This window comes from Lonchura striata, chromosome 4 (genome assembly GCF_050655825.1).
Source record: "Lonchura striata isolate lonStrDom1 chromosome 4, ASM5065582v1, whole genome shotgun sequence".
In the NCBI taxonomy this organism is placed as follows: Eukaryota; Metazoa; Chordata; class Aves; order Passeriformes; family Estrildidae; genus Lonchura; species Lonchura striata.
Genome location: NC_140706.1, coordinates 56823242 through 56847398, shown reverse-complemented (window position 1 = coordinate 56847398; position 24157 = coordinate 56823242). Strand labels below are relative to the sequence as shown.

General features: G+C 42.8%; 1 protein-coding gene across 9 annotated transcripts in view; it reads left to right on the top strand.

Moving 5' to 3' along the window:
• The window catches only part of HERC3 (HECT and RLD domain containing E3 ubiquitin protein ligase 3), a 53317-nt gene that overhangs the window by 21876 nt on the left and 7284 nt on the right, over window positions 1-24157 (top strand). For 8 of the 9 annotated variants that reach the window (XM_085579143.1, XM_085579138.1, XM_085579141.1 and 5 more), the window contains 20 exons: window positions 1660-1751; window positions 2623-2753; window positions 3415-3575; window positions 4073-4149; window positions 4915-5039; window positions 5581-5640; window positions 7247-7358; window positions 7897-8086; window positions 9209-9372; window positions 9834-9947; window positions 11210-11233; window positions 11321-11410; window positions 12274-12444; window positions 13058-13201; window positions 14465-14631; window positions 15734-15800; window positions 16946-17028; window positions 19075-19258; window positions 21332-21434; window positions 21889-23697. In XM_085579143.1, the coding sequence (XP_085435269.1) occupies window positions 1660-1751; window positions 2623-2753; window positions 3415-3575; window positions 4073-4149; window positions 4915-5039; window positions 5581-5640; window positions 7247-7358; window positions 7897-8086; window positions 9209-9372; window positions 9834-9947; window positions 11210-11233; window positions 11321-11410; window positions 12274-12444; window positions 13058-13201; window positions 14465-14631; window positions 15734-15800; window positions 16946-17028; window positions 19075-19258; window positions 21332-21434; window positions 21889-22097 (2468 nt within the window). In that variant the 3' untranslated portion in view covers window positions 22098-23697. Of the gene's footprint in view, window positions 1-1659; window positions 1752-2622; window positions 2754-3414; window positions 3576-4072; window positions 4150-4914; window positions 5040-5580; window positions 5641-7246; window positions 7359-7896; window positions 8087-9208; window positions 9373-9833; window positions 9948-11209; window positions 11234-11320; window positions 11411-12273; window positions 12445-13057; window positions 13202-14464; window positions 14632-15733; window positions 15801-16945; window positions 17029-19074; window positions 19259-21331; window positions 21435-21888; window positions 23698-24157 lie in introns of those variants that run through there. The other variant, XM_085579140.1, reaches the window with a different exon arrangement.

The window sequence follows — 24157 nt, the reverse complement described above, 5'->3', positions numbered from 1 at the left end:
TTTGTTTGAAGTTGGTTGGAGCAAAGGCTTTCCCTGCAGAGCAGCAGGCTGAACCCATCTTCTTATTTCCCAGCATGATTTGAGTGGTGAGCATCTATGTGCTACAAAGTGATGGCAACACTGAATATCTCAGTACTGTAAAATGTTTTCTAGTTTATTTACTGCACAGTTTACCAGGCACATAGGGCCAATGGCAGTTTTCTCAGGTGCTAGTTTGTAAAGCCCAGATCTCATCTGCTTGTTCTTTACAGACTCTTAACTTTCTGGAACAAAACAGGTGAACAGAAGATTTTCTTTGGAGCTTCAAATCAATCTCCTTACTGGTTTCTGCATAATTCCTGAGCAGATTTAAGTATCTAGACAAGTTTCTGAGAGTAGATGTGGTACCTAGCATGCACCTAGATACCTTGTACTGTGTGTAAAGCAGGGCTGATCTAATAAAAGAGCAGCAGTGTCCTTTCCATGTACATTGGCAGATAAATGCTTCTAATAAAAACAAAGCTGCAGTTTACATATGAGAGGCTTGCACTGACATGGGGCTAATTGTAAATGAACAGAATAGGCATCAGCTTGTGGGGTGGTGCTGGCCAGGGATCATATTCTGCTTCCCCCTCAGTGCCTGGCATTGTAGTAAATATGTGGTATTTATGGTAAGTGAATCATGATAAGACAGTGTGAATTATACTTGTCAAACATGAACAGCAAGGTCTGTAAACACAAGTGTTCTGCAGCATGGTTATTGTTAACAATTATGCTGTAGAGAGAAGTGTAATTCCTCTGAAAAGAAAGATCAGAGTGCTAGAATACAGAAAAAAGTAAATCAAAAATATGCTCTCAGTTCTAAACTCACAGAAGTGTGACTATTTTTCTCTCACTAACCAGTAAAAAAGCACCTTACAAATCCTTAGATGACAGTCTTAAGAAATGGGCAACTTCTATAGGTAGAAACCTGACTTTTTGTTGGTATAGAATAAGCAGTTGCCCCCCTTAATATCTAATTGCTTTGGGGTGCCTACTGCTCCTTGAAGTGCTTAGCTTTTATTTTTACTGTATTCGTCCCTGGGAGACAAACTTTAAATGATTAGGGGTGGCAGAGTGAAGGAGAAAAGCATCACTTAATGGTTGGTAGTGATTAGCCTTTGCAAGTAGGAGGATCTTCTGATTAAAGGATGACATGAGAAGGAAAGCTGAGTTTTAAATACACATTGGGAATCAGCTTACCATGTGTCTTGCACAAGTGTCTCCCATGTGGCAGGGTTGTTCTGTATGGAAAAGGTCTAAGTAAGGTTTTGGAAACAAATATTTGCAGTTATCCGTGACGTGTCTGAAATGGAGCATGAAGCTGAAGGTGGGTGTATCTAGGTTGCACTCACTGTATCTCCCAAACAGCAAGTGCATGTTGAATTTATACAAGGTAATCAATGTGTGCATTCTTGCTCTGGACAACTTTGTTTGAATCAGTCAAGCCTTTTAAGAATTTGAGGGGAAAATCGGCAGTGAAGTACTCAAGGCTGTGTGGAGCCTTTTTCACCACAGTTGTTAAAGTTTCCCTTGCGCTCATGGACCACGTCTGAAAATCAGACTGGCAGTGCTCTTTTCTTGGACATGCAGGTTTATATATATAAAAGAGATGCTTTATTTCCTTTGCCTCCATTGCAGACCGGGAGTCCCCGTGTCACGTGAAGCTGTTGCGCTCTCAGAAGGTTGTGTACATCAGCTGTGGAGAGGAGCACACAGCAGTCCTGACAAAGGTAAAGATGCTGACCTGGGAACCTGGCCACTCTCTCACCTGCCTGATGGTTTCACAGTAGTTTTGTGTGTAACGGTAGAAAAATACAGATCAACTTAATGTATTCCTTCTGACCCCAGTAAAAGAAACTAAGTGGAAAGTGTAGCCTCATTATTTATTCTGAGTTTCACTGCCAACACAATCCTTTGCTGGTTTTGCGGATGAAGATGTTAATAATCCACAGCAATGAATAGCAAAACTGAGTTGAATCACTTTAAAAGAATAGCTTTGGGAGGGAAAAAATTTAACAAATGTACATCCAAAAGGGTAAAAATAGCATTTTGTTGGAAAATAGAGTAATACTGTGCATCAGAGTAAGATGGAAGCTAAAATGAATGAGTGTTTAAATTTAACATTAGCAGTCACAACATTTACAAGAGGTTTTCAGTTCCAAACCTGCTGCTTTCTAGTGCTGTATAATTTAGTGGCCAGAGGACAGGCCTAGGTTTTGAAAGAGAGCAGCTCAGTTCTTGCCTTGGCTCTGCCACTTTGTACTTGTTGCTTCCTGTTTTGGAGCTTCAGTGTTCTCCACTATAAATGAACTAACTGAATTTGGGATGCCTGTGGGGAAAGATACCATTGTAGAAAACTAGTTCTGTAGGAGCTTGTGTAGTGTAGAGATAACCTGAAGGTAATTCTGTTAGTTTCTGATGGGTGGTATGGTAGCTTATTTGAAAGCTGTGTTAGCAGAACCCAAGTTTCTTTTCTGAATCTTTTGAAAATTCCCATCAGTCTCTACCTAAGCTTTGGGCACATACTGAAACTGTAGTCAGAGAGATCCTGCTGGGTTATGGGTCCCTAAATGGAGGCTCTGCTGTTTGGTTTGCTAACAGAGTGGAGGGGTGTTCACCTTCGGTGCAGGTTCCTGCGGGCAGCTGGGCCACGACTCCATGAATGATGAGGTGAACCCCCGAAGAGTTCTTGAGCTCATGGGCAGTGAAGTATCCCAGATTGCATGTGGCAGGTGAGTCCTGTGTGCAGTCAGAAACTTTTCTTTGGTGGAGTTTAACGCTGATACTGAATCATGTAAATAGGGGGAAATAGTCCTGCTTCTTCATTCTATGTATCAAAGCTAAATTAATTTAAATCTTACTTGCCATAAGAATTTTAAGACACTCTAAACGAGATGGTTTTTTAATTGGAGTTGTACCCTGCACTCTAACCTGTAAAAGATACCTTCCCAACGTAATAATTCAGCAAGACTTTAGAGCAGAAGCCCCTTCGGTCACAAGTTTCCAGCCTCTTTAATGGAAAGTGATTTAGCAACACTGGTGCTGTGTGGTTGTCTTTCAGAATGTACAGGCTTAGCAAATGACTAACCTGATCCTGTGAGCCTGATACCAGCTGTGGGTCTGCACAAGCTGCTCTTTGTGCCTTCCACCTAAAGGGCTCCATCCCATAAATGGGTGCCATCAGGTGGCAAAAACTGAGCATTGGTGCCCATGTAAAGGTGCTGCTTGGCACCAGCTTCTGGCCTAGGAGAAATGAGAGTAAGTTCTAGGCTGCATTTGGTTTGGTTTTGGTGGGCTTTTTTGTTTGGTTTTGGGTCTTTGTTTTTTTTGTGTTTTTTTTTTTTTTAAATTTATTGTTAAACAAGGCCCAAACTCTGTACCCATCTCTTACAGACATCACACTTTAGCCTTTGTGCCTTCTTCAGGAATGATCTATGCATTTGGCTGTGGAACAAGAGGCCAGCTGGGAACAGGGCACACTTGCAATGTGAAGTGTCCCTCTCCTGTCAAGGGTCACTGGGCAGCTCATAATGGGCAACTCTCAGGGAAACCTGGTATGTACTGTGCTCAGTTTGGAATGGCAGATGGACATAAATAATTTCACCCATGGCATCTTAACATTGTTCTGTGAAATTTGTGGAAATACCAAAAGAAACCCATCTTATTGTCCCAAATGCACGGTGGTAATTTCTGGGTGACCTTCTGCTCTCTCTGTTAATGTGTGCTATCTCCCTTTCTCTTCTTATGGCAGAGCTCAGCATCTGGCAATCTTGAGACTTCATGAAATTGTACTGATACTTTACTAATACTGTTCTGAACACTTTGTTCTCTCTTTAAAACCCCTATTGCAGTTTAAAAATGACAGCTTTCCCTTCCTGCATACCTCTTATGAAAGTTCTACAGTGCTTGAGTTCCATCTGATTTCAGCAGGGCCTTCAAAGGACCCAGGTGCTCCTTGTAGTTGTACTGGCAGTGCAAATGGGAGGGAAGAAAGTATAAGTAGGGCTTTGCATTCATCAGCCTCTAATACAACTGTGTCTTTCTTAAACAGATGCCTGTAAATACCACATTGTTAAACATATCTTCTCTGGAGGAGACCAAACTTTTGTGATTTGCTCCAAATATGAGGTACAAATTGAAGTATCTTTTCAAGTCTTCTCCCCTGTCCCAGCATTCACAATACAGCTTTTGTTTTTGCTAAAATCTTCTGAAATGGAACTATTGCTTTGGTCTCCATTTGGCCTTACAAACCTTACCAGCTGTGACAGTTGTTACAAGGATTTCCAACTTCAGTGACTGAAAGTTGTCTTTCTTTAGAGGCTCATCAAAGCCATTGGGAAGACACCGATTCCAGTTTAATCAACAGGGAGGGGAATCCCATCTTTGCAGACTGGAAGTGGGGGGCTGCTTTCCACCTGTGGCACTGGCTTTTCTGCATGGTTGCTGTGTAGAGCCATCAGCCACATGCTGATTTTGCCAATCAGTGCTGGATGGAGGGCTGAATGCTGAATTGGTTTTCCCACTTCTGTCTTCTTTTTTCATTCAAGAACTGTTTGGGATAAACTTTTGAGGCATGGAAATAGGTCTAAAATAACTGTACTAAGCCTGTAGTTACATATGACAGTATTTACAAGGGCTTTGGTACATCTAGGATATGATATTTTGATTCTTTCATTTTCCTCTTTTTAAAATGTATTTGAGGATCTTTTTTTCCCCTCAAACTTTTTCATACCTTCTCTTTTGGACTTCTTAATAATGCCACAAAACTTCTAACCAAACCTTTTCAGAGGCCACACTAAGGAAGCTATCAGTTATTTATTAAAAAAGAGATTATGGATAGGAAGGAGTTGTTTTACAAGCCTTGTCTTTGCTGAAATCTGTATCTTCTCACAGAATTCCTTGCCTGCTGATGATTTCCGGACCATAAATGAAACACGTTACACCTGTTTAATAAATGATGAAACTATAGATGTCTGGAGGCAAAAGCTTTTAGAAAAGAACAGTTCTAATTCTGTCAAGTAGGTATTGTGGCACTGGACAAGCCTTTTTTTGAAAGTTCTATTTAAATAATTTTGTTGGCTTCCGTGCCATGCTTTCACTTGAAATTTAGCAACCTTTTCAAGTGTGGTTCTTAGTCATTTCCAAGGGGAGGAATTGCCAGTCACAAGGCTGCCAGGTGAGAACTTCTGAGCAAACCAGAGGAATCTGAGGCTGCCTCAACATTGCAGATGGTGGGTGGGAACTTGATTTTAAAGTTGTCCTGCCTTGTGTGCTTAAAATTAATGAGAAGCAACAAGAACTTGTGAACAGACTGATTAAGTTCTTTCCCCAGTGTGTCTGCCATGAGAAGGGCAGAATTAGGTGGAAGGGAGGCACTAATTCCTCCTTTCAGAGAGGGACCTTACATGATCCTGAATGAAGTCTTGCCCTCTGTGCCTCTAAAGGGGTTATCCTGACATTGTTTCCCATAAAAGGAAGGGAAGAGAGATGGAGAGATTTACTGAGACATCCATTAATAACCTGTATCTCTGTTCTCTTTTCTCTTCCTGCTGCAATCAGTAATGTTGTTCAGATACTGTCCTCAGCTGCCTGCTGGAATGGAAGCTTCTTGGAGAAGAAGTAAGTGCCACATTTCCAGATGTATGGCTTTCTCTTCGTGCAGATGGGAATCCCTTTGATTCATGAACTTCTGCAGTGGGATTTGATTTTTTGATCAGGCAGGAGATGAGGACAGAGGATGTTCCCTAAAAGGTTGGGGTGGTCAGAACAGGCTAAGGAAGGCAAGTGGTCTAAGAGAGTGCGTGGTGAGTGTGCTGTAAATGGCACAGATTTCTTGGAGTTGCCACAACTTATTCTTCCTTATGAAACAGATATCAATGTCTTTAAAGAAAGGGATCGGAATAGGACATTAAGGGAAATTAGGGATGCCAGGTATCTGAATAGTCTCTTATCCAGCTGAGCTAGCTGGTGCATGTGAAAGTATACTTTCACACAGGCTGCTCTTGAAAATACATCAAGGGCAGCAAGGAAGTGCTTTCCTTTTAGGTGACATCATATGTGGAAAGTTTTGTGCTCCTGCTTGCAAAAGGAGGAATTTCAAACAGGTGTAACCCACAATAGGTGGTGACAAGGTTGTAAGACATAGCGGAGTCAAAGGCTGTGGGTTGGGAAGGCCTGTGTTGGCTGTGTCTGTAAATGTTGAGGAGGTAACAGCATAAGATGAAGAGGAGGAGAAATTTTTCTGGTGATGTGATGAGTAAATGGCCTGTAACTAGGTGAAGAAAAACTTACTTACTCTGAGTATTCTTTACGTATTACATTCCAAGAGCAGCTTGAACACAGTTTTCTAATTATTCTGGTGTTTTTCTGCTTGTCCAGTGGTTTCTTCCCTAGTGTTGTGACATGTTATTGCATCAGGAGGGTTGTGTCATGTTGGTTTAAAGCCCTTGTTGAGATATGCAAGTTGTTGAGTCACTTTAAATAGTCTCACATATTCTTTTGAATGTGGAAATGAGTGGAGCCAGATGCAGTTGTTCTTCCCCTTCAGTGGTGGCTAGTGCAGGACTTAACTTCTAAAGAAAATCTTTGATCAAATGAATGTTTAATTCTGCAGGCTTAAATGAGGCTGTATTTAACTATACCTTTATACATAAAGTCTTATGTCAAGGTGCACTTGACAGAAATACCCTAGTGCATCCCTCCCGTGCCCTAAGGCCATGTAGGCCTGTTTTCCTTACAGGATTAGTGGGGAAGCAGCTTTTCCATGGCCGTGTGCCTGAGCACAGCCAGCACTACCTTTGCAGAGCACAGCCCCAAGAGTGCTGTGTACCACAGTGTGTCCCTGGGGATCTGTTTCCAGCCTGGAGCCTGTGATGTTTTGGGAATAGCCATTCTAGTACAGCAGCCCATGTTTAGCTCCTCATGTTCTGACAGTCACACCATCAAACTGACAAATGCATCTTGTCTTTAATAGCTACCTTCTCCTTCAGGGTGTCTAATACAGTGTTCTTAGGTCAGTGAAGGAGTCCTGGGGACACCAAAAACTTTGAAGTGTTTCTCTGCAAGAATCTCAGTCCTAACCGAGGCCCGGAGGAATTTGGAAGGAAGAGTCTTTGTTTCTAGACTTAGGAATTCTCTAGTGGTCATTTCTCTATTGCTGGCTCCCAGGCCATGTAATGGGGTCTCTTCCTTAAGCTTATGCCTGTCTGTGATTTCTTTTTTAAAGAATCGATGAACATTTTAAAACCAGTTCAAAGATCCCAGGGATTGATCTGAACTCCACGAGAGTGCTGTTTGAGAAGCTGATGAACTCCCAGCACTCCATTCTGCTAGAGCAGGTATTGCACTTCTGAGATTTGGATATTCAGAGGGGAAAATTAAGGCTTTGTCCCTCTCCAACATGCAAGTACCAGCAGCATTGTTGAGCAAAGGTTGTATTGCAGAGCTGAAATCCAGACACTTAATGGTACTTCTCCTTTGACCTGGGCTGACTTTGACCTCGTCAAAATGTGTCTCCAAGACTTTTATTTAAAAACTAGTTTAATCTCATGGCATTTAATACTTCAATATCTGATGAAATAAACTCAGTGTGTGTTATATTTGTAATTATTGTGTGTCTGTCAGGAGTTGAGTACTTCATGATTGTATAACTTATTCTAACTCAGAATTTCTTTCATAAGTGCAGAGCTGTGGGATAAAAGCATACATGTTCCCCTTGCCACTTTTAGCTATAATATTTATAGCTTTGGGTTTTTTCACCCAGGTTTGACTTCTTAAACAGGGTTTTGCCATTTCATCAGCTCTTAAACATTGTCTGCACTGTAGGTACTCTATCACCCAGGATAAGTAATCTTTTTTGTTTTGCTTTCTCTCTAGATACTGAAAAGCTTTGAAAGCTTTTTGATTCCTCAGCTGTCCAGCTCTCCACCAGATGTTGAGGCAATGAGGATCTATCTGATTCTCCCAGAATTCCCACCATTCCAAGACTCCAAGTATTACATCTCTCTGACACTTCCTCTAGCAATGGCTATTTTGCGCCTGGATACCAACCCCAGCAAAGTGCTTGGTAAGTCTCATTTAAAAATTCTTTTAATTTATAAGTAAAATACCATTTCAAAGAGCACTTACTAGGGAGGTTAATCTAATTAACCCTATCTACTTTACCCACATTCAGAGACTCAGTTCCAGATAAATTTTCATTCCTCTACAGAAACATAGATTTTTGTATATCATGAAGATTAAATTATCCAATTCTCTTAAATTTGGTCAGCTATTGATCACTTCAGAGTATCTTTTCTGTATAAGGTAATAAAAGAATACTAAGTATAATATTAAATTATTTTGTCTTCTACAAGATACAGACAGACCTTGGTCTGTGACTACATTGAACACTTAAACTCTTCTCCCACTTCTGAGTCTTTTAATTTCTAATATATTTTCCTCTGAGCTTATTTTAAACTGGACAGAACATGTGCTGCTTAATGATTGTTACTCACATTTGTTAAACTACTACTGTTCTTGTGATCTTACTCTGTTTCTTAAGGCTGTCTTGTACTAAACTGATATAATGTAAAATGTCATGTGGTGCATTCAGACCTCCAAAAGAATTCTAGGCTCCAGCTTCTACTTTGCAGGTGATTGGTTCTAAGATAGAAGCTAATAGTCAAGCTCCTTTCAGGGGAAAGTAAGGGTTACCTGTCCTTGGCAAGAAAGAAATCAGCCTCTCTAAAGAGGGGGAGTTAATCCTTTAGTGCAGATGTGCCAGGAGACACAGTCTGACCCCTGCTAGAAAAGTATCTGGTGCTACAGAGAATTGCCCAGGCAGCTCTTTGCTTGTCACTCCTGCGAGACAGATAGTTGCCCACAACATCACAGTATGCTGAATGCCAGATACATGAAACAGTGTCTTGGATTAAAGACTGAAAAACTTCAAATTCAGATTCTCACCCTGATCAGGGTTTGGGCTGGGTAATGACTGGTGTGGCTGTAGTGGAAAGGGAGCAGCTTTTCTGGTTCTGGTATTTGGTTGACTCTGCCTCACTTTCCTGTTGTTACAGCTAGGGCAGGAATGGGAAAGTTTTTTGAAAGAGTCTTCAGGTATATTCCCCTTTCTTTCAGTTGTAACACCTTGTTTAGGGGATACTCTGGCCTTTTATTGAGGTTTATATTGATGTCCTCTGCTTTCCAGATAACTGGTGGTCTCAGGTGTGCCCAAGATACTTCCTCAGGCTTGTGGACCTCTATAAAGGTGCAGTGGTTTACCTCCTCAGTGGAAGGAAGACGCTGCTGATCCCAGTCCTGTTCAGCAGCTACATTACAGCTGCTCTGAGGCTTCTGGAGAAACTCCACAAGGTGAGAGGAAAGCCTGGGCATGTGTTGGCTCAAGGTGATTCAGTCCTGTCCGCCCTCGGCCAGTTGTGAGCTGTCCATCAAGTCACAATGTGGGAAAGATGCTTTCCGAAGTCCAAGGTTCTTGAAGATTGTTTAGTCCTGACTCAAAGACTAGAAATAAAGTTACCCTAAAGAATGGCATCACAAACACCTATCCCTTGACGGTCTCTGCTCTCACTGGGTTGTTGCTGGGTGGTCAGGGTAAGGAGGAGAGGAACTTAACCACTTGTTAAAATGAGTTATAGAGGTTCTATTTGATTCTTCTTGGTTTGTACCAAAATATAAGAGATTGTGTATTGTTTGCTGAACATTCTGGGTCCGTTTGTTGCAAGCTGCTATAACTGAATTTATGGAAGCAAACCTGAAAAATGCTGAAAATATGTTAAAATATGTTGAATGTTTCCATCTGTTCTGTTCACTAGGTGAATCAGAAGGTTAAACATGTGGAATATGATAAGTTTTATATCCCTGAGATTTCCAGCTTGGTGGACATTCAGGAGGATTATCTCATGTGGTTTTTGCACCAGGCTGGAATGGTAAGAGGTTTTATGCATAGTCATGAAATAGCTGTCCATGTTTGTGTCTCTGGCTCTAGATCTGTATTTCCAATATCCTTAATCAGAGCATAATGCATTCAGTATAGGAGCTTCTATATGTTTAATATTTCAGATCTGAGTGCTTTACAAAATTGACTTAAAAATAAAAAGGCTGTCAAAAGAGCTGGAGGTAGCAATATTTAACCAAAGCTTGCAACAGTCTGTGTGATTGTTCCTGTGAATTCCATTTAATCTTTGCACGAGGTGATTAATTCAGTCACTGGATCCTTTTAATGTAATCAAGACCTCAGGAGCCAAATCCTGTATTCTAAAATTATAATTTTTGCCCTTTACTTCTGCTGTTTAGGCAGGTATTGTGAATAATGTAGCCAGTGATGTTAAAATGTTGCTCTGTAAGAGGAGGCAATGTGGCGTTCTGGCTAGGGGACTGATCCAAGCCTCAAGAGATGTGGGTTCTATTCCTGGCTCTTCCAGTAACCTGCTGGGTGATCTTGGGTAAGACCCTTCACCTCTTTTATGTCTCACTTTCCCATCTGTAAGAAAGGAGATAACTAAACTGAGGGCTGGAATATGCTGTGTAGGAACACAGTGAGGTTATTTAGTCATAGCAAATAAAGGAATTTCAAGTGTAAAAAAAGCCATCAAAAACCCTCTGCCAAGGGATGCTGCAAGAGTAAAACCTGACTGTAGTGATAACTTTCCTGTGTGTTTTCATGGGCTTTGTAAGTAAGTGTTATGTGTGCTATGCCCCCATCCGCTACTTCCCATCATTTAAATAGTGCTGCTGTGCTTACGTTTAGTGAGCAGAACAATACAGTACTGACTTAAATTTATGTAAGGGATAGTTAAAAATGTATCAATATGGCTAATGACAAGTAATTTGCATTGCAGGTGTGTTCTTGTATCACCATGTAGTGGTCTTATAGTCTCTCCTGTTTCATATGGTTTCTGCATTTGTTAGTCTTCATAAGAGCAAGTTTCACCCATGGCAGACCAACACAGGATTCTATGCCAGTCAGGCCTCTCAGTAATGTTGGATGTTCATGTTTTGAATTAGACTTGTGCATTTTCTTGAGAAGGAAGTTTCCATTCATTTCTTTAATAGGAAAAATAATGGGTTGTTGGTCCCAAAGGCGGAAAATTTACTTTGGTCTACTTTTGGATTAGTCCATCAAAAAAAACCCACAAGACACAAAATTGAAAGAGTAAAAGATTTTCATACTTTTCTTTTTCTTTCACAGAAAGTAAGACCATCCATCATGCAGGTAAGAAAATTGTTTCTCAAGATTCTTGTTTAAAAAAGTGCTTTGGAAGCTGTGGATAGGAACAAATCATGCTTATCTTTCTTGCAGGATGCTGTGACTCTCTGCTCTTACCCTTTCATCTTTGATGCTCAAGCTAAGACCAAGATGTTACAGACAGATGCAGAATTACAGATGCAGGTAATCATTCTCTCTCCCAATATTTCTGACATATTTCTTTCTTTCTGCCTTTTGCAATGGTGCCTGCATGGAAAGGGTGTTAACTAGGAGCTGGTATGCACAACAATTTATTGTTTCCATGATACAGGAGAGCAGTGTAGCTGGAGAACCTCTTTGCCTTGGATACTGCAGAGGTAGTGCTTGGTGTCTTTCCCTTCAAAATGTTTGTCTGGCAACATCAGGACTGCCAGATGTGCATGTGTTGGAAATTTAAACTGTACAGGGAAGGAGTAGTTATGTAATTTTGATAATCCAAGGATAAGGAGTAAGGTGAGGAGCTGTAAGACTGGATAATTAAACAAAGGTTCAGGGAAGTGGACACTTGTTTCGAAATTTCTGCAGATTTCCTTCTAATAATGAGGTGAGTGTTGTAGACCACTGCTGATGCTGTTTGTGGCTGCAGGCAGCGGCTGTTTGCAGCAGCCCACCTACCCAGGTGCAGTGAGAGGCACAGCCCCAGGGTCCTCCAGGTGTGTGCTGACAACAGCTGTCCAGCTCCAGCACTCTGCAGTTGGCAGCCAAGCCAGCTCACAGCCCGGCTGTGACAAGGGCAGCTGGCCTCTGTGCCAGTGGAAATGTCCCAGCACCAGGCACTGCTTGCACAGGTCCTTCCTGAGACAGGCACAGCATTGGGCACTGGGGCCTGTGTAAGCAGGGTATACAGGCACACACACAGTGTAGAGGGAGCATGGCAGTCTTGAACCCTGAAGAAACCAAAAAGGCAGAAAGGAACACCAGGCATGTAGGTTGTTAACTGTTTTCCTTTCATAGGAAGAAAAAAAGGCCTAGGCATAGGCTGCTTTTCACTCCTCTTTTATTTACAGGTTGCAATAAATGGTGCAAATTTGCAGAATATCTTCATGCTTCTCACCCTGGAGCCTCTGCTGGCCAGAAGCCCTTTCTTGGTACTTCATGTTCGCAGGAGTAACTTAGTTGGTGATGCTTTAAGGGAGTTGAGCATCCATTCGGACATTGATTTGAAAAAACCTCTCAAAGTAAGTTTCCCCCATATCTTTAGCACCTTCTCGTTTAGCAAACGTTTCTGCAACCTTTCAGCCATTAACATTACCTCTTCACCAGTGTGCAGTAACTTCTAAATAGCTGTTGCACACAGGAACATTTGATCTAGTCAATGCAAGGATTCAGTCTTTTTTCTGACCCCTGGCAGTGGATAGTTTACAAGAAGGCAAGCACAGGGTTTGTTCTCTTCTCCTGATGTGTTGAGTGTACAAGGGCCAAGAAGGAAGCATTTTGTGATGTTACGTAGTCTCTGTTTTGCCCTTCTGCAGGAGCAGGCTGTTTACAGTAGAATGTGTTTTATCTCTGAGAAATTGCCACAACCTTCAGTAGCTGCTGTATCATGCTGCTGCTTTGATAGTTGGGACAACAGGTGGTTATTTGTGATTTGTATGAGGATAAACATTCTCAAAATACCTGATTTGCCACCCCTGTTCCCTTTCTGCCCCTGCAGGCAGAGCACTGAAACCAGCTCATGGGTTGCTGTGGTTTGGGCATATTGGTCAAATTGCTTTGCATGGCTCTCAGAGAGAGACGTGATTCACTCGGTCTCAGCTCTGCATCCCTGTCACTGACCTGCTTTTTCTACAGGTCATCTTTGATGGTGAGGAAGCTGTTGATGCTGGAGGAGTGACAAAGGAATTTTTCCTCCTGTTGTTAAAAGAACTACTCAACCCTATCTATGGCATGTTCACTTATTACTCAGAGTCTAACCTGCTGTGGTTTTCAGACACGGTAAGCCCTTGCCCTCTGTATGTGCAGGTTGGAATAACATGCTGCATTTAGTGGCAAACTATGGGAAAGAAATGTTTCTTCCTATCATTTTCTACTCATGATACAAGGTGAACTCTATTTTCAGTCAGTGTAAATAGGTTCATTAACCTTAGTAGAATGGTGATGGCTGTGCCTACTAAAGAGTTGGCTCTCTCTCTTTATTCTTATCCCATAATACAACTTGTATTAAGGGTCAGGTGACAGGTAATAGAACTCTTATTTATCATGAATGTGATGGTCATGTGCTGTTATACAGAATGATAGGTTTTGGTGGTAATGGCATTAGAGTTCTGTGCCACCCTTGCTGTTCATATAATTGCAGCCAATCCACTTAGCCATGCATCACTATTGCCTTCAGGATCTAAAGTTGTTAATGTGAAGAAGCTCTTAAGCAGCAAGGAACATGGCTTGTAGTGGAAGGTTGTTGGTTTTGGAAGAGTGCAGAGTACCTGTCAGATGGCTGCAGATGGTGGTTTATGTTCTTTTCCTCACCTCCATAGGCAGCAAGGTGGGAAATTTCATAGCTGGTTTTCCCTTAAGGTGTGGCTGTCCTGCTTGGGGGGGGTTACAGGGAAGGAAGTGACCTGGTACCTTCTGTAACTTGTAAACAGTGTTACAGAGCACTCACTCCTAATGTCAGTGCTTTAAAACAAGGCTTTTGGCACCAGGAGAGATGAGGGTGTAAGCACTGGAAGTGAGTCATGTATCAGGAACATTTAGCAAACGTGGGCAGCCAGTCTGTGACTGACACACCAGCTTGAGAGTCAGTATGTGAGGAGAGGGAGGCCTGTGCTAGTCGCCCTGTTGGTGTGCCTGCCTGGCTAGAACTGTGCTGATGTAAAAGCTTTTAATAGAAAATAGGATGGGTAGTGGGGAGGGGATTGTTAACACATTTTCTTCAGTACACAGACAGTAAACATTGAAGCACTGTTACTATCTAAATGCAGAGGTATTTAAAAAGGAATTAAAAAGCAGATAAGGTGGAAAGCTGGTATTTCTACTGTGACCATGGCTTACAAAAGTAATAGAACATGGGTTTTGGAGTTTCATTTCTGTGACACACACCAGCAAGAAATTTACAGCCAAATTGGTACCTGATGGGAGCTCTCTGACTGTGTCCCAGTTGGAAAAGCAGGGTCTGGCTTCTTAGTGCATGGAGGAAAGGGTACTGTGCCTTGCACCAGTGACTGTGTCTCATCAGGATTTCTCTGTGTGGTTTTGCAGTGTTTTGTAGAGCACAACTGGTTTCACTTGATTGGCATCATATGTGGTCTTGCAATCTACAATTTCACAGTGGTAGACCTTCACTTTCCCTTGGCTCTGTACAAAAAACTCTTGAATGTGAAGCCCTGCCTAGAGGATTTGAAGGAGCTGTCCCCTACGGAAGGAAGGTATGAAAATCAAAATTTGCAGCTTTTCTGGGGAGGTAGACAATCCAGCTAAGAACCTTAAGTGCCAAACTAGATAAAAGCTGATGAATAAAACACCTCCTGATCCTTTTGAGTAACTGATTCATTTGAGTGACTATAAAAACATATGAGCTGCTGGTGAATTTTGTGTACAACTTCTCTCCCTAAGCTATTGGATCAATCTGCTTAGGCTCCCACCCTTCTGACCTGAGAAACTGGGTACCAACACAGCAACACAGCCAAAAGAGACCTCCCACATCCCCTTTGAGAGCAGGAGTGGAAGCCTGTCCCTGCCCTATGTGGTTGTGTGCATGATCCCAGATCCCAGCCTCAGCCTTTCCCCTTGAGCCAGGCTCAGACAAGCAGGGAACTGTCTGTAAGGCTGTGAATGGTCCCTTCCGTGAGCGAGAAAAGCTCTGACCTGCTCCCACAGCAGGAAGAAGATGAGTGGAGTGAAAGAATTACTTTTTCCAAGTATTGAATCTTTGCTACCTAATTGCATAGGGATGCTGGTTCCCCCTGACACTGGGAAGTTAAGATACCACTGTCTGACTGCTGTCTTATTTCTGTTTCTGAGTTGCCATCTGATTCATCTACACAAAGTGACAGCTGTATTTATCAATAATGTGGTAAAATGCTAGGAAGACAGCAGCAGGATTTTGGGGGATAGCAGACTATTTTCTATATGATGGGCATACAGATACAGTCCACCTCTGTCTCTTCCTCCACTCCCTCAGACCTTTGTGTGGTGATGACATAGAATTAGAACTTTAGAACTAGAAATGTAATTCTGTTCCAAAGCCAGGATCATTAAAGATGATCCATGAACTATGTAGTAATATACTTCATTGATAGTTTCTGTGGACTGACATTTATCCTACTTCTAACAAAGCATCTCTTTATTTGAGGTGTATTTCTTACTGCTTTAAGTGACTCAGATTCTTTCTCTTGCAATCCTGCTACCCAGATGTATGATGCTGTTTACTTCTACTGAATTTGTTTTCCCTGTTAGAGGTATGGCTTTTAAAATCTCTGATTATTCTTTTTTTTTTTTTTTCCATTTCTTTTCCTACATGTTATTTAGGAGTCTCCAGCAACTTCTAGATTATCCTGGGGAAGATGTGGAGGAGATATTCTGTTTGAATTTTACAGTAAGACATGTTTGACATATCAACTTTCTGATTACTGTGGTACAGTTAAAGCCTATCTATATTTTCATGTGTATTCTGTCTGACTCCAAATGCCTATAGTACTTTGTCCATGCTAATGTTAAAATGTTCTTTGCTGTCAACTCCCTTCTTCTTTTGTATGTACGTGGTCCTAAAAACTGAGCTAGTAAGTAGATTAAGCTGAGTGGTTTTCAAAATAGCGTTGTTGTCACTGTTCAAAGACCTGATGCTCTAACAGGTTGTGGGTGATGGGCTCATCTTGATCTGGATAATTTTTTGACTCTCTGTCCAAGGCCTGCCCTGGGGTAAAAACAAGGTACCATAAAACTGCTCCACACTGTGAAGAACCTTGCTGAGCAAGGAGAGTGGTTCCCATTTCCTTTTTGCATGAATGAGAGCACATAGACTCTCTTAGATCAAATTTACCTCTGGGGTGAGTCAGACCTGCATCTGACTGTCTCCTGCAGCACAGAGCTGTAATTTGGGATGAGGCAATGAAGCAATAGTAATGCAGGCTGTATAAAAAAAGGATACCATTAAAGTAAGAAAAGAGACTCTTCTTCAAATCCTTTTTCACATATAAGGGCCTCTTTTGTCTGTGGCAACTTGAAAATTTGCCCTTTTGTATTTTTTTCAGGTAACCAATTAGTGTACAGAGTGTAGGGTTGTACTGGTGCCATCCTAGGCTGGCAAAAGTAGGAAGATGTCTGTGTCATTTATTCTTCCAGTTAGAAAGGAATAAAAATTATTTTAGGTAAATTTCCTGGGGAAAAAGCCCATGAGATTGGTAACTAAAAACTGTTTTTAACTAAGCTCACAAGTTCTGTCAATAAAGAGGACTCCATTTTTTAACAGAAACTCAGTGGGTTAATTCATTTTATCTAAGTTCACATTTCAACTTAATAGCAGTCCAACAGCAAATGTAGGTGATGAAGGGTGGTGAAGCATGCAGGGTATGCTTCATGTACTTGGAGCAGAGAACAGAAGTTTCTACACGTACTGTTGTCTCTGGCCCACCCTTTACATGCCAGTCCTCAGCTGTCTGAGTTTAAGAGGACTCTGTCTTTCTTATCGGCACATGCCTTGGAAAATACATCTGGTAAAATTAATTTCCTGTTTTTGTACAGATCTGCAGGGAAAGCTATGGTGTGACAGAGCAGAAGAACCTGATTGAACATGGAGATAAAATCCTGGTACAGAAGAACAATAGGCAAGTGGGGATGGACTCATGCTTGTAGTGAAGTCATGTGCCACAGAAACCCTGGCTGAAGGGAAATGTGGGGGCTAATAAGCAGTCACTGCAAACAAATTTTAAGACCAGTTGCTCAAAAATTACTGGGAACTAGTGGCACTTGAACAAAAATCATCTTCCTGCCAATATTTGTAAAATGTACCATTCACTTGGATTGACACATTCCCTATAAAAGGCCTCTATATAAACTCTTGATAGTTTTTCTCATTTTAAGTAGACATTTGAGACATGATTTTGGCCCAAGTTAATACATCTGATGGCTCACAGAGGAGCTGTATGTAACCAACAAAACTGAGCCTAGCAGACTTCTTTGTACTCCTGATTCTGAAGCCAGAAACTTTCCTTTGAGCACAGCCTGACTCCCATCCCTGATCACAGCCAGAAGGACCTGCTGTACTTGAATCTTTACATTTGACTGAACAACCCACAGTTATTACTAGCACAGCTACCATTCCTCCTGCCTTTTTTTGTCCAGCTGCTGAACTATTTTCTTCCCATAATCTTGTAATTGGATTTCTATAAGTGCCTTTATTACTTGAAGCAGTGTTCGCATTCTTTCTCTGCTGGCAAAACATTGTGATCCAGTGGCTAGTCAGCAGCATGGCTAGGGACTTGTATTAGGGTTGCTGAAGACCTTGCTGGCAAGGCTGGAGATGAAGTAATTTCCTATTAATCTCATTATTTAAAAGGGTTTTGAATGTGTCTGAAGCCATTGCTATAGCAAAAGCTTTGTCTGTGCTACTTCTTACCTACTTTACTACTCCCCAAAATGGTGAAATTACACAGCTAAAGAACTGCTTCCATGCAAAACCCACATGAGTTTCTGTCTCACTGAAAAGAGAAGATGGACTTCAGGTAAACCAGAGGAGTGTTTCATTTACCCTGCAACAGTGAAGGAAAGATAAAAAATGCCAGTGTTAGAGCCCTTTAGATTTTTAGGTTGGGCATATACATTCAAAAGAAAACCTGCCTTTATTTTACTGTATGCCATCCAGTAAAAAGGAACAAAGATGTTAGCGGGGAACACTTGCGAAGAGCCACCAGGGTTAACTACTGGAACTGTTTAAGTCAGGATAGGAAACAAAGGAAGAAAATCCTTAAGAAGAAAAGCTAGTGTGTAGTTCCACAAGCTTAACATTCCAAAATTCAGTTGCTTTCCTGACTGGAGTTCTGAACTCAAATTAACCTCTAAATCCAAGTCTAGATGTGACTGTCAATTTACCTTACAGTGCTTAATGACTTCCTCCACCTCTACGTTTAGAGGCCAGGGACCAATTTGCTGCCCTATGGCCTACATAGTTTGTTGTGTGCATGTCTGTGGGCGCTGCCCTTCCCATGAGAGGAGAGTTCATTGGGAACCAGGACTGGACAGGATTGCTGTAACTGACAAATGCAAAGTAGGAAATGCCTGCATTTTCCCTTTCTCCTTTGGAGTTCATAAAATGCTCTTGATGCAGAGTTCATGACTGTAACAGCCAGAGAGGAATTAAGCAACAGTAAAGTGCTTAATCAGCTTGAATGGCCCTAATGCCCAGGTGACTATGGGGAAAATGACAATAAAACAAATGCACTGGAAAATAATTGGTAGATGCTTTCTTAGTCCAGGTTTTAGGTTTTGTTAGTCTGCTTCCTTATTTCCTTTTTACTTCCTCACCTGTCCCTTGCTGCTTTTGCATAGTTGTATGTGGTGAGAACTCCATCGAATGGCCAAAGTGTTTCTTGCAGTTGTAACCTCCTCAGCTTTAGTGGTGGTCAAGAGCGTAGGGGACCTCCCATGCCACCACTGCTGGGGATTAAGCACAGACATAGTAGCACTTGTGCTGAGCACTCTGTCCGTGCTGCAGTGACTTGCAACCTGGTGAGAGGAGGGCAGTGGGTTGAGCCTGCTGAGGACTCGTGTTTGCAAAACACTTTACAAGCAGAAGCAGGAAAACCTAGCAGTGCTGGTGCTTAGACATATGATTAAAAGTGTTTTCCTTTGCCTGCTTTCTCTCAATGCATTAGGGAAGAATTTGTCGAAGCCTACGTAAATTACATCTTCAACCTCTCCATCCAAGAGTGGTACACAGCCTTTTCTACTGGCTTCCTGAAAGTGTGTGGTGGGAAGGTCCTGGAACTCTTCCAGCCCACAGAGCTCAGGGCCATGATAGTTGGAAACAGTAACTACAACTGGGAGGAACTGGAGGAGGTAAAGCTTCCCTCTTGTACCATTTTTTATTTTGCACATGTACCAGGATTGTGCAGTTGCATGAGATGGTGTCATGGTTTGACACTGGCACAATGCCAGTACCCCCATGAAAATGCAATCTCTCAATTGAATGCTGTGAAATGCAATCGAGAACAGAGCAAAGCAGGCCCAAGCTTAGTAACAGGAAAAAAACTTTATTAAGCTACTACTATAAAAGGAAAAAAAAAGGAAAGGAAAAAAAACCCCCACACACAAAGATCAAAATGGAAACCTTGCAAAGCATTCCTCCTCCCACCACCCAACTCCAACAAACCACAGTGAGACACAATCTGGACCCCAATCAGGTTTTCACTCTCCAGACAATCGATAGTCAGTCCATCAAGGACCACAGGAGTCTCTCCTGTGCCACAGACCCCCCAAGAAAACACAGCTCCACATCCTGTGTTTCCATGTCTCACATGGCACCACCTGGAGAAAAAGTTTGCCATGGTGATCCTTCTCCTTTCCATGCACAGTGCTCTCACCACCAATGCATGGATGAACAGACTGCTTTTAGGATTTCCTTTCAAGGATGCCCTGCCAAGAGGGGGAAGAAAACAACAGTTCAGTTTTTAATTTTTTGGGACCACAGTCCCCCCTCCTTTTCCCCTGGGGCCGAGGGTCCAAGAACAGAGATCTTCTCTTTCTTTAAGGACAGGGGGCACCACCACAAATCCCGTAACTTTTCTCTGTTCGCTCCACTTCTGTCTTTTCCCAGCTGAAGCAGATCTCTTGGCTCACTGGCATCCTCCCAAAATAGTCTCTCTTGGAGGAGAAAATTTGATTCGGTCTATGGCTGCCAAGGAAAAAGTCCAGCCAAAAAGCCACTCTGTCATCCCCTCCCATCTAGAATTCTTCCTTCTAACATCCCAGGGTCCAAGCTGTCTCTCTTCCTCTCTTTCAAACTGAGGAGGGGAAAAATTTCACAAAGCTTTCATTTCTCAGGAAGGGTTAAAAGTCCCAACTCCCAGGATGGCTCGATGCCCAGACGCCGGATCCAACAGGCAGCTGGCCACCTTGCGGCCCCCCCGCTCTTCTCCTTCCCCGCAGTGAACTGCTGATAAAAACTGCTGCTGCTGTCTCTCTCTCAAGAGAGAGAGAGACTCTGGGGGGGAATGGAGACATCCTAGATTTCCTCCACCCTTCCATCTGCAGGGGCCAGCCCAGTTCCAGTCCCTCCACCCTTGGGTCTACCTCCGTCAGGCCATGGGCCTTCCCCTCCCCACCCAGCCACGGCCGGGCAGGGGAGAGGCTGCACTGCATGCTGACCGGAACCAAAGAGAGCGAGTTCTCCTGGGAATTCTGCTTTTAACCCCTCTGTGTTCTCAGAGGCGTGTTCACCTTAAATTGGTCAATATTCAAATTGGCCCCTTCCGGAAAAAATATTTTTCTGTGTCAAACCACGACAGATGGGCATTAGTCTGTGTCAGGAGATGGGATAAGCCACAATACTTTTCTTATCATGCTCCTTGTACACTTTGCTGTCACTCACATGAAAAGTTTCTGACTGTGCTACCCTGCTACAGATAAAGCTCAGGGAGGAAATTCAGGATGAGGAAGGACAGGGAGAAGTACTTCCATTGCTTTTTTTAGGGATGAAATCTATTGCTGAAGGGAGGACACAAAGGGTTTTACCTTTGCAGTAAAACTTGACTGCACAAGGGCAATAACTATACAAGGGTTCAGAGGGTAGTGTGGACACCAGAAAAGGGTTGTATCCTCTCAAAATCCATAGACCAGCAACTCACTCACAGTGCAGAATGTATGATCCTGTTCATGAGTTCAGCCTGTGAAAAGGCACTCCAGAATTGCTCTCCAGGCTTGTAATTAGCTGAATAACAGAAGGCTAATGTCTGCCTTCCTCACATTGCCAGTGTCTTTGAGCCATGCCATTGCCCATCACCCATCCTGGGTTCCCTTTCAAAGCTATCAGACACAGATGTAATGTCAGATACGAGAAAAGATCAGGTGTGGTTCTACTTAGTCTTTGTTTTCTAGTGCCAGCTGAAAATGTGGTATTTTGGTTTTTAATAGAGCGCTGTCTATAAGGGAGACTACACTGCCACACACCCAACTGTGAGAATGTTCTGGGAAACCTTCCATGAATTTCCCTTGGAAAAGAAGAAGAAATTTCTCTGTAAGTATCTTGCAGTGGTGTAGCATCTCCTGGAATTAAAAGGCTTGAGTGGGAGTGGCTGCAGAGCTTCATTGCATTGAGTCGGGCGATCCAACATGAGTGACAATATCTGCTAGTCAGAGCTGGGGCATCCCTCTGTTGTGGTTTTTCCCTTCTGTCCTAGCCACTTAGCTGGCTCTAGGTGGCCCTGCTTGAGCAGGGGGTTGGCCCTGAGGACCTCCAGAGGTCCCTTCAACCTCAGCCCCCCAGATTCTGTGGCTGCTGGAAGGATAATGGCCAGTGTTCGTGCCTGGCACTGGCCTTGATGTGCTGCAGCTCCCCTGGGTGCCAGCCAGGCTCTGCATGGAGTCAGGTCAGGGTTTCAGCCCCTCCAGGCAAATGGGGCTGAATTTGCAGCCCTGGTGGAAGGTCCCTCACCTGTCCCACCTGCCTGGCCTCCCTTGTGCTTTCGCAGTGTTCCTGACGGGCAGTGACCGCATTCCCATCTACGGCATGTCCAGCCTGCGCATCATCATCCAGTCGACACCCAGCGGGGAGCAGTACCTGCCTGTGGCTCACACCTGCTATAACCTGCTGGACCTGCCCAAGTACAGCAGCAAGGAGATCCTCAGCGCCCGCCTCGTCCAGGCCATTGATCATTACGAGGGCTTCAGCTTGGCCTGACCCTGTGGGGCCAGCACAGACTCTTGGGTGCTGAGCAACAGAACAATGGGCTTGGGCTTTATTTTTGTAAGAGAATAGATCTGAACTTTTTTTTCCTTTTTTTTCTTTTTTTTTTTTCTTTTGGAGGGGTCTAAATATAAATAATTATAGTAATAGAGATGATGCAGTCTCAGCTTGATGCTGCCAGCATTTTGTGGGGATTCAGCAGGGAGAGGCTCTTGCTTTGAATTTTTTCATATACTGAACAAAACCAGTTCAGTGGGCATTTCTGTTGTTTTCCCTCCAACATGACATCACTACCCTCCTGGCAATTCCTTGTGGTTTGCTTTTGTTGCCCCCATACACACACAATCTTACCTCTTCTTTTAGTTCAGTTGAAATATTTTGATGTCCTTTGCATTTAGGGTATGGTGGAAACAGGATGACATAGCGATCTCCTCTTTGAAAAGCTGTGATTTCCCCCCACCCTTTTTCCCTCCCTTATTAAATGCAAGCTGGTTCTTGTTTGTTTTGAATGGAGCTATCTCCTCTGCCCTTCAGTCCTTGGTGGATGGTACTGGGCTGGGATGACATTTGTGACCCCAGGGCGGTGCATTAGTGATGTTCTGTCTTCTTGCACCAGGATTTGTCATGGAAAATACTGTAGTTTACTGAGGTTGGCTTGTTTTTCCTCACTTGTCTTGAATTTTGTTTTCAGGCTTCTCAAAGAAGCCTTAGAATCCCTCTGGAGTGAGGTTTGTGTTAGGCTTGTGGAAGGACAAGCCCTGCCTATCATAGCAGGTTTCTCTGAATGCCTCCCTGGTGTTGTGTTTCTGTCCTGGTAGGTCTGCAGTCTGGGTGGGTGGGCCACCCTCTTTTTCCATCCCAACAGCCCCATTACTCCAGTACAAGGTGAGGTGGCTGCTTTTACTGCTGCCACCTTTGTCCAGAGGAGCTGTGTGCATGGATGTGCGAGTGCAGGGCTGTGGGAGTGTGGGAAGGGTACACAATCTCTCCAGTCTTGTCAGGTCAAAGAAAGGAGTAGAAAATCCCCATTTGAGTGATAGCCCTGTCTGTAGACTAGTTTGATCTTTGCAGTTAGGCTTACTTTACTTTGCTGTTTGAGAACCGCCCTCTCACTTAGCAACTGTTTTGCCAGGGGGCCTGAAGGACAATCTGTACGAATTAAACTGAAAATGTTGAAAAATCTCTACCTAAATCTATCCTTTATAATTGGAGAGCTTTTGTCCTCTTTTCCTCGGTCTCACTGCCCCATTAAGTGAAGTTTGAATGATTTTTCTCCCTTCTCCCTTGCCATTTCTCAGACTTTGGTGTAAATCTCATTTTAAGCCTAGGGTGGTCTTGACATTGACTTGTTATTAGGAAATAGTATTTATGCATCATGTTCAATTTACAGTATTGAACTTTGCACCTCGTAACAAAAGGTTTTAGGCTTATGGATTTTTTTTTTTTTTAAGGACGAGCTGTGGGCTACATTGAGAGCCCCCAGCCTCTTTCTAATGCAGCATTGAAGACAAATATACAATTATATCAAATGTTTATTTTCAATGTGTGTGTACATAGTACAGTATTATGCAATAAATTTGATGTTTAATTCTGATGGAGTGGCTGCCTTTCCGTGTCGGGAAGCAAAGGAGAGGCTGCTCCAGTCACCAGCATTGCCTCTCCCCTGTCCTGTCTCAGACAAAGGGAAGTCCTGCAAGGACTGTGTAAGGTCTAGCTACTGTTGTGTATCCAGTGTATATAGTCTATGTTTTGTATTATAGTGGGTTGCATTAGTGTAGATAGCACATATTACGCTACAGAGGTAAGTGTGTCTATGTTTTATATATTATATAAATGCAAAATGTGTGTATATTTATATCACATATCTCTTTTCCAGTAGCAAGTGTCAGTCCTGTTCAGCTGAGGAGGAGGAGGCAGGAGGGGTAGGGCTGTTAAGGACTTTATGAGCCACTTTATTGAGCTGAGCCATTTTTGGCAGCATCCCACACAGAACAGAAGCTGTCACCAAACACCTATGGTCAAATAGTTGTATTTTCTTGTTTTATACAAAATAC